This window comes from Aotus nancymaae, unplaced genomic scaffold (genome assembly GCF_030222135.1).
Source record: "Aotus nancymaae isolate 86718 unplaced genomic scaffold, 86718_ANA_hifiasm-v0.15.2.pri h1tg000040l, whole genome shotgun sequence".
Classification (NCBI taxonomy): Eukaryota; Metazoa; Chordata; class Mammalia; order Primates; family Aotidae; genus Aotus; species Aotus nancymaae.
This window is the reverse complement of record NW_026988454.1, coordinates 124,250,570-124,259,325: the sequence shown is the minus strand read 5'-3', so window position 1 is coordinate 124,259,325 and position 8,756 is coordinate 124,250,570. Positions and strand designations below refer to the sequence as shown.

The window sequence follows — 8,756 nt, the reverse complement described above, 5'->3', positions numbered from 1 at the left end:
GGATCCAACCTGGATTATTAAAATTGGCTCTCATTCTCTCCAGGGGTCCAGGATATTATAGGGTTCTCTGCTCCCAGGAGTCAGTCAGGGTCAAGGGGCACAAGAAAAAGGAGCTAGGGAAAACAACCCAGTGGCAAGGCAAGGAGCCTTTGTTAAGCTCATAGAATTAGAGTTGGGATCTGAGATTAAATTTTACACATAACATTAGGATTAGGATTAAGGCTAGAGTTTGGATTGGACATTGGGGCTAATACCAGGTTAGGATGGATTATAATGATGACAAGCTTGAACTGAGAGCGAATTTTGAGGTTATGGATTAGAATTAGAGTGGAAGGTCATCTGCTTTCTCTCAAGTCTCTACAAACCCCTTCTTTTTGGTCATGTCTTCCAGGGCTAAGTAGGTCTTTTGAATTCTTACCAAGAAAGCAGCCATTGTGTGCTCCTGACCTTGAATCATACCGGGCTCTTTTCTGTACACCTTCAGTTCTTACTTCAGGAGCTCTGGCTGCTGAAGAATTAATATTATCCTTTACTAGACCCCACTGAGCACATAGATGGCTCCTTTTGGGCCAATGGTGATTGCAAACTACTCCCAGGAGTCACATCACAGGTTCATCTGGAACGTAATCCATGATAGAAAATAGTTAAGACAATTACGACAAAAGCACTTCTGCCAATTACCCCCACACTTTGCGCCCCTAATTTGATGATGCCCTGAAATTTTATGTCCTCTCTGAGCTTTCAGTCAGCTAAGTGGGCTTGTTATAGGAACTGGATCAAGGGCTCTACAGATAGAGACACTGGGAACTAAGAGTAAAGAGTTAGCTGGGGAGGAACGTCATAAGCAGCAGATAAATATTGTGGCACATCTCATACAACCTCAGTGTGACAAAAAAGCTGGCAGCCTTGTGATAAATGAGGTCAGAGAAAAGAAAAAGGAAAAAGCAGTGAGCTTCAATATCTTCTAGGGAAGGTGGGTTGGTGACTGAGACATTCCCCCAGGATTGTCCAACTACGATGCCAATCCATTTGTGGGTCTCACATTAACACATTATTGTGCCTTTTTATTCATGCAACAAATATTGAATGCCTCCCAAATGTACTTTGAGTATTGTGTATATGATAGTAAACAAAACAGATGATTCTTCGAAGAGACTCACAAATACATATTTAATTATAAACTGTGATAGGTACAGAAAAAGAGTGCCATGTAAGATAATAATGGGGCCACCTAATTTTGATTGGGGCTTGGGTCAGTGATGACTTCTTTGAAGGAGAGCCATTTAAATTCAGGTCTGAAATTGTTTAAGTAGGAGTTAGTCTGTTGAAAATCCTCAACATATCCATTGTTCTTTATGCTTCTGAATTTCAGCTGCGATTTACTTCTTTATGGTCTGTGCTGGACATTTTCTGGAATCTTCGCTAAGTACAGAACTGACTTTCTTTGAGAACATAGCCTACAAAGATGGAGTTCTGGCAGCCATGTTTGCATTACAAAACAAAGAGTCCTGGCTACAAATTGCCCTGTTGGTCAAAGGTGATTGTACCAAGAGTACACAAGCTGACATAAATTGAACCAATCAACTTCTTTCTCCTGGGGATTGGGATTCAGATACTAATTAGTCTCTGTTGGTTCCTGAAGTGAGGCTGGGTAAACCTGGATTATGTTCCCAAAAAAAGGAGTGAAAACAGGTCTGCAGAGATTATAAAGCAGCTGTGTAGAGAGAAGCAGAGATGGAAGAACATGTAATCAGAGAAAAAAAAAATAGAAAAAAGCCAAACACTTGGCTTCCTGTTGATATATTAGGTCCCTATTTCAGTCCTTCAAGAGACCTTACTGCTCTCTGTGCCCTTGGGTTGCATAAGATTATTTCCGTGTGTGTGTGTGTGTGTGTGCGCGTGTGTAAAAGGAAAGGCAGCTGAGGCAGTCAGGAACACTGACGACAGAGGAATGGAGATGTGAGAAAGCAAGGTGTGTTTGAGGAATGGCAACTAGTGTCTGCTTTGCAGGGTGAATAGAGAAAGGTGGAAAATGAAGTCTGAGAAGAAGACTGGAACCAAATTATCTGACTTCTATGTAGGGACCTGCTAGTGAATGCTACATTTTATTAATCCTTGTAGTCTCCAGAGTGTGTAGGAAATTCCCTGTATATACTGGGTACTCAATAAATGTTTGTTGAATAACTAGCAAACAGGTGGGAAAGCAGTTTGGAAGATGACAATCACATTTTATGTTAAATTCTCTTTTTAGTTGTCAAGTTTCCTTTTCTGTACATAAAATAAAATTATCAAGATGCCAATAGAGAGACAGTCCCACTTAATCTTTGTTAAACTCAAAGGCTGTATCTCATATATGTGGCAATTTTATGTCGGTTTAAGTGAAGATATAAGGGCACTATGAATCCAATGACAGCAAGGTGTGCTGTATGGCTTCATCCTTTCTATGCACTTTTTTTCTTTTTCTTTTTTTTGAGACAGAGTTTCGCTCTCTTGTTCTTGTTGCCCAGACTGGAGTGCAATGGCCTCTGCTCACTGCAACCTCTGCCTTCCGGGTTCAAGTGATTCTCCTGCCTCAGCCTCTCGAGTAACTAATTTTTTTTTTTTTTTTTTTTTTTTTAAGCTAGAGACCGGGTTTCACCATGTTGGCCAGGCTGGTCTCAGTCTCCTGACCTAAGGTGATCCACCCGTCTTGGCCTCCCAAAGTGCTGGGATTACAGGTGTGAGCCACTGCGCCCGGCCTTTTCTATGAACTTTCTTACAGATACACTTACTGAAGGCTTTGGAAAATCCACAAAAACTAAATACTGTGCATAATAAATAAGTTTTGGGGTGTTTCGGCTTTAAGTGGCTTGATTTTTGCAACCATTCACTTCACTGTCATCTGTGGCATACTAAGCTTAATGTGATCCTTGCTCTTTAGAGGCCAAACGAAACATCAATGTTAACAAACTCACAGAGAATGCAAACAAAAATGTGATTTGGTATATAAAGAAGATAGCAACATTTGGTAATCAAATTAATCTAGGTAATCCTCTCTCTGAAGCTCTCCTATCCCGGTCAGGCCAGTAGGGTATATGGCAGTTACTCCTAAGAGCCAGGAAGTCTTCTTGGAAGTAGCAGGAATTTAGAGTTCGCTCACAAGGGCCTCAGCGATGGGTCATCCCTCCAAGAGGTCTGGAGAATGTTGCATCCGCGTTGAACTTAGTCATCAATAATCGGTTACTCTGTTCACAGCTGGCTAGAGATCAGAATAAGCTCAGATCAAGGACTAAAAGCGTTAAAGGACTCATTTTTTTAGTGGCTCAAACTTCTTTGGTCACTTACCAATTTCTATTACTGATTCCGAAACAGTTCCCCTTTCCCCTCCAAAAACCCAATCTGTCAGCTGTAGGAATAAGTGCGGCTCTCCTGGCCTGGGCATAGGGAATGGACTTGTAGCTCTGTGGTTGTGAGTGGGGAGACAAGGAACTCCCCCACACCGGTAGTGGGAAGAAGAAACAAGGAATTGACCAAGACAAGGGGCTGGGGGAGGGGCATTTTCCAGAAGTTCCTATCAAGAGACCAGTTCACCGGGTGGAACTGGAAGAGCTGCTTGGGATTTGGGGGGACCAGGAAGAGAGAGAGATTCCCGGGGAGTCGGCAATTTGGGAAGAAAGGCTCCCCGGCATCGCCCAGGAGCTAGAGCGGCAGCTCTAGGGACCTTGACTCGGATGTCCCTGGGAAGCCTGAGCTCCACTTCCGCGTTTGGCAGCGCTCCCCTAGACCCCTCCACGCCCTCGGTTACGGGGTCTGCGGGCGCATGCGCCGCCGATCTGGGTCTGGCCCAATTTACCCTAAACAACTAATCTGCTCCTCCCCCTCCCGCTTGGAGCGCACCATTCGCGTTTGCGGGGAGGCAGCGCGCCCCAGAGTACTCAGAAACCTGCTCCCCTTCTTCAGACGGGGAAGATAAGTTTGTTTTATATTTCAAAAGTTCCAAGAATACGAAGGCCTCAGCCGCCCGTCGCCGGGCGAGACCCTGAGGCTCTTGATTTCTCCCACAGCCCCGCACTCCGCCTTTGAAGCGCGGAACAAAGTGGCACGCCCGGATCCCAGCTGATCAGCTGCTGGGCTTAGGCGGAGGCTCCCCCGGGCGAGACTATTGTGACTGCTCCGGAGGGGCGCGCAGAGGGGAGGGGGCGGAGCGGCCATTGTCCGGTTAGCGCAGCCTCCGGGGGAGGGGACGACGTTACAGAGCCAGCAGGGCCTGCGGCGTCACAGCAGCCGCTGCGACTCCGCAGCCGGCAGCGGCCTCTGGTCCTTCTCTGCGCCGCCGCAAGGAAGATCGCTCTGGCTGGGGAGCGGCGGTGGGAGCCGCCAAGGGCGCCGGTGTTCCTCCTCCCCCGCGGTCCTCGGTGCGCCCGCACGCCCCTCCTCCTCGGCTCCCTCCTTCTCGTCTCCGCGCCTCCCCGGCCCCCCGTTTCCGCAGGCCGAGTGGTGCGGCCCGCCTCCAGCTGACCGGCCTGGAATCCCGGCTCCAAGCCCCGGACTCGCGCCCGCCCGCGCGCCCGCTCCCTCTCCCTCCCCCCGCCCCGAGCCCCCCGACGCCGCCGCCGCCTCCTCCTCCTCCTCCTCCGAGCGGGGCCCGGGCCCAGCCGCCGCCACCGCTGCCGCCGCCGAGCTCCGCCGCCGCCGAGCACCATGGGAGACGCCGGGAGCGAGCGCAGCAAAGCGCCCAGCCTGCCGCCTCGCTGTCCCTGCGGCTTCTGGGGGTAAGTGCCTGGCCGGGTGGGGGCGGGGGCCGGGGGCGCGGACGCCAGGGCTGCTTGGGCAGGCCTCGGGGCCCGGGAGGCCGGAACCCTGGAGGCTGGGCCCAGCCCGGGCCTACGGGGAGGGTGTGGGGGTCGTGTCCTGGGGAGGGGTGCCGGGTGGGGAGCTAGGGGTGGGCAGAGAAGGCCCTGCCGGGGGTGCGTTGCCACCCTTTGGGACTCGCTGGCCTGAAGCTCCGGCCCACGGGGGCCTCCCGGGCCACGGGTGAGGGGGGCAGGGCAGCAGGGGAGGGATGAAGGGGCGGCGTTGACCGCTCTGGGAGGAGCAGGGGTGCCCCTTCCCTGGGCATGTGGAGGCCAGCCTTTACTCCCTTCCTTGGCGTGAGTTGGTGCCCAGGCATTGGGAGGGTATTTCCTCTGACTTTTTCACCTCCCCTCCTCCCTGTCCTCCAGAGACTTGCATCATCACTTCCTAGATTATATCCTAGTGCCCCATTTGCTTTTAGGAAGCTATTCACGCGTCACCCATTTGTAAAAACCGAGTTTAGAACCCAGCCTGGGGGTAAAGTTATAAGACTGTTGAGGTCTCACCTTCATGTACCACACGTTTCAGGAGATATGTTAAATTTCCTTGTCAAAAAGAAGAAAGGAAAAAAAACCCACGCAAAACCCGAAGTCAGCCTTTATTGGGGAATATGAGATTCAGTTTACTCAGTTGGCTCTCAAATTCTCCTCTTTCTCAATTTAAGTAAAAATGATAAAAATGTTCACAGTGGGTAGCATATATTGTTGTTTGGCCGTCATGTGTCAGAGGGAAAAAAACGTGAAGTGGGAAATCAGCTCCCTCTTCCTCCCCCCATTACAGTTTAAATTCTCCTGGTAATACTTTTAAGCTTCATGGAGTGCCACCTAACAGGTGCCTCAATCATACCACATGACTGTAGTTCTGCAGTAGGAAGCTGGAGACTTTGAAGGCCAGCTTTTGTGATTTGAGTCCCTTTTATCTTTTTGTTTTAGTTTTATTTTTTAAAAGATTCCGTATATTTGGAGACATAGAGGCAGGAATGAAGATCGTTTCTGGTGAGGACATCTTGGAAACAAGTATTGAAGTAGTTTCCCTTTGCTATCTTCCATATTGTAGGAATGGTTAACAGAAATTAAGGGTGATTTTGGGAGTGCAAAGAAAGATTAGAAAGTGGATCTTAATGTAGAGTTCCATGGGTGTTGTCATTCCCATGGTTATGACAAAGAAGTGGATCTTCATTTTCTCATTTTTCTGCCTTTCTGAAAATTTCCCTGCGGAAGGACATTAGTCAAAAATAAGTTATGGCATATCCAAAGTCCTGAAAATGTGAAAATATTTCTAGTCTTCCCTTCATTTTGATTTGAAAATAAGTGGTTTGCTTGTGAAGTGCTTTCATGGACAGTCTAATTCCCCCAAGAATCTTGCGAGGTAGGAACCATTATCTCATCATTAGATGGGGAAACTGAGGCTTAGGGTGGATAATTTGCCCCTTCACACAGGGAGCATAGGGTGGAGCTGGTGAGCTCTTTAGAGTGCTTAGTACCATCATGTTTGTGACATCAGTTTGCTGTCCTGTGTCACAAGCCTCAGATTGTAGCTTATTATAAGACATGTGTCCTAAAGAAAGTCTCTGCCAGTGGCAACTAATGCTCAGGATGTATCAGGTCTATTTCCTGGCAACACGTTTATATCTTTCGGACTATTATCATGAATGGAATCTTTATTGAAAGACTTATATCAAGGCTTAGAAACTAAGGAAACGGAATAGCCTTTTACCTGTATTTATTTATTTTTGAGAGAGAGTTAAAAGCCTTTTACATTTATTTATTTTTTTATGAGTTGGAGTCCCGCTCTGTTGCCCAGGCTGGAGTGCAGTGGCGCGATCTCAGCTCACTGCAGCCTCCACCTCCCGGGTTCCAGCGATTCTCCTGCCTCAACCGCACAAGTAGCTGGGACTACAGGTGCACACCACCATGCCAGGCTAATTTTTGTATTTTTTAGAAGAGACGGGATTTCGCCATGTTGGCCAGGCTGGTTTCAAACTCCTGACCTCAGGTGATCCACCTGCCTTGACCTCCCAAAGTGCTGGGGTTATAGGTATGAGCCACAGCGCCAGGCCAGCCTTTTCCCTTTGGCCGCGAGGGTTCCGATAATGCCAAGAGAGTTTGATGGCAGCAGAAAGTTTCGTTATACTAATGTTGTACTTGACCTATAAGCAATCAGGCTGCTTTTTTTGGTACATTCAATCTGACACTTTTTATGAACTACAGTTTACCTAGCAGTAGTAGTGACCACAAAACTAATACGTTTATGGAGTAAAGTATTATTTTTGGTGCAGTGTTTTAACCTTTCTTAAGGATATTTGTAGACACCTGTGTAGTTTGTATTTTACAACAAAGCATCACAAAATTGCTGCCTTGTTTCAATCATATCATAACTGACTTTGAACACGTTTTCCTTACTGCATGGGTCACATTCATATTATGTTCACTGATTAAACTTAGAATATATTTAACAAATATTTGAGTGCCTCTGATAGAATGGTAGACAAGGAGGTACTGACCCCATAGTCTGGGGCAGGGGGCACAGGGAAGTAAATTGATAGTTGCAGTACATAGTACAAGTGCCCTATGGGAGGGGCACCTACCCTTGCTGGGGTGGAGGTAGAGGAAGGTGGCCTGGACAAAGTAACACTTTAGCCTAGACCTGCAGGAAGGGTAGAAGGAGAATATGGAAACAAATACTCCTTTCAGGCGGTGGGACTAACATGTCTGAAGGTTGGGTTGTGAGCGAGAGCACTATGCATTTGAGGAACAGGTTTGTTGGGTCTGTTGGTAGATTGTGAAGGGGGATCAGCTAGAGATAAGGCTGGGGAGTTGAGAGAAGTTTGTGAGATGGGGCCCTCGTAGGTAATGCTGAGGACTTTGGACTTTTATCCTGAGTGCAGTGGGGAGCTGCTGAAGAACTTTGATCGGGGTGATGTATATCTTTAATGTGAAAGGTTATTGGTTGATCTTGAGAGTGGCCTGGGTGTGTGGGTATGAGTCTGTGTGTCTGTATGAATGTGATGTACGTATTTTTGTGGAGTGTTGCCAAGTCCAGGTTTGCCGTAGTGGTGATGTGAACCAACGTAGTTGTTTGGGAGAATAGAGAGAAGTAGATAGAAGTGAAAGCCATTTAGGAGGTATCTTTTGCCTTTTCCCTTCATGAAAATGAAGATGAATATGTTCTAAAAAATTTTGTGCAGCATTGCACTCCTTGGAAGCTCTAGGTCTAAAGTCAGCTAGCCAGGGCCCACACCCAGCCCTGTGCCGAGGAGCCTCTCAGCAGAATGTTCTGGCACCGGCAGACTAACAGCAATTCCTTTAGGATTGCTGCTCTTTCCAGTGACTCAGGCTGCAGTACTTGCTGCCCAGCATTATCCAGTCAGGACACTAATCAGTGGAGCTTAGTTGAATAGGAGACCTTTAACTGCATTCCCTTCTGAGAATGCAGTTAAAGAAGAATGCCAACAGGAGTGTACAATTCACATGTGTTAGTGCTTGCAACACTTAGTTTCCAGTTTTCTTCCTCTTGGCTTGTATTGTGTAATTGTGTACAGGTAATTAAGTTGCTTTATAGAGACCATCTCCACTGGGAAACTTTGCTGCCCTGGAAATTGTTGAAGATTAACCTGTTTATAATAAAGTTGCAAGTTGTATGTATATATTTTTGAGATGGAGTTTCACTCTTGTTGCCCAGGCTGGAGTGCAGTGGTGTGATCTCGGCTCACTGCAACCTTTGCTTCCTGGGTTCAAGTGATTCTCCTGCCTCAGCCTCCCAAGTAGCTGGGATTACAGGCATGCACCACCACGCCTGGCTAATTTTGTATTTTTAATAGAGATGGGGTTTCTCCATGTTGGTCAGGCTGGTCTTAAACTCCTGACCTTAGGTGATCCACCTGCCTCAGCCTCCCAAAGTGCTGGGATTACAGGCATAAGCCA

At 47.5% G+C, this 8,756-nt stretch overlaps 1 protein-coding gene across 2 annotated transcripts in view; it reads left to right on the top strand.

Moving 5' to 3' along the window:
* The first annotated feature begins 4,454 nt into the window (after positions 1-4,454).
* The window catches only part of ZFAND3 (zinc finger AN1-type containing 3), a 336,913-nt gene continuing 332,611 nt past the window's right edge, over positions 4,455-8,756 (top strand). For both annotated transcript variants that reach the window (XM_021665509.2, XM_021665508.2), the window contains exon 1: positions 4,455-4,751. In XM_021665509.2, the coding sequence (XP_021521184.1) occupies positions 4,681-4,751 (71 nt within the window). In that variant the 5' untranslated portion in view covers positions 4,455-4,680. The remainder of the gene's footprint in view (positions 4,752-8,756) is intronic.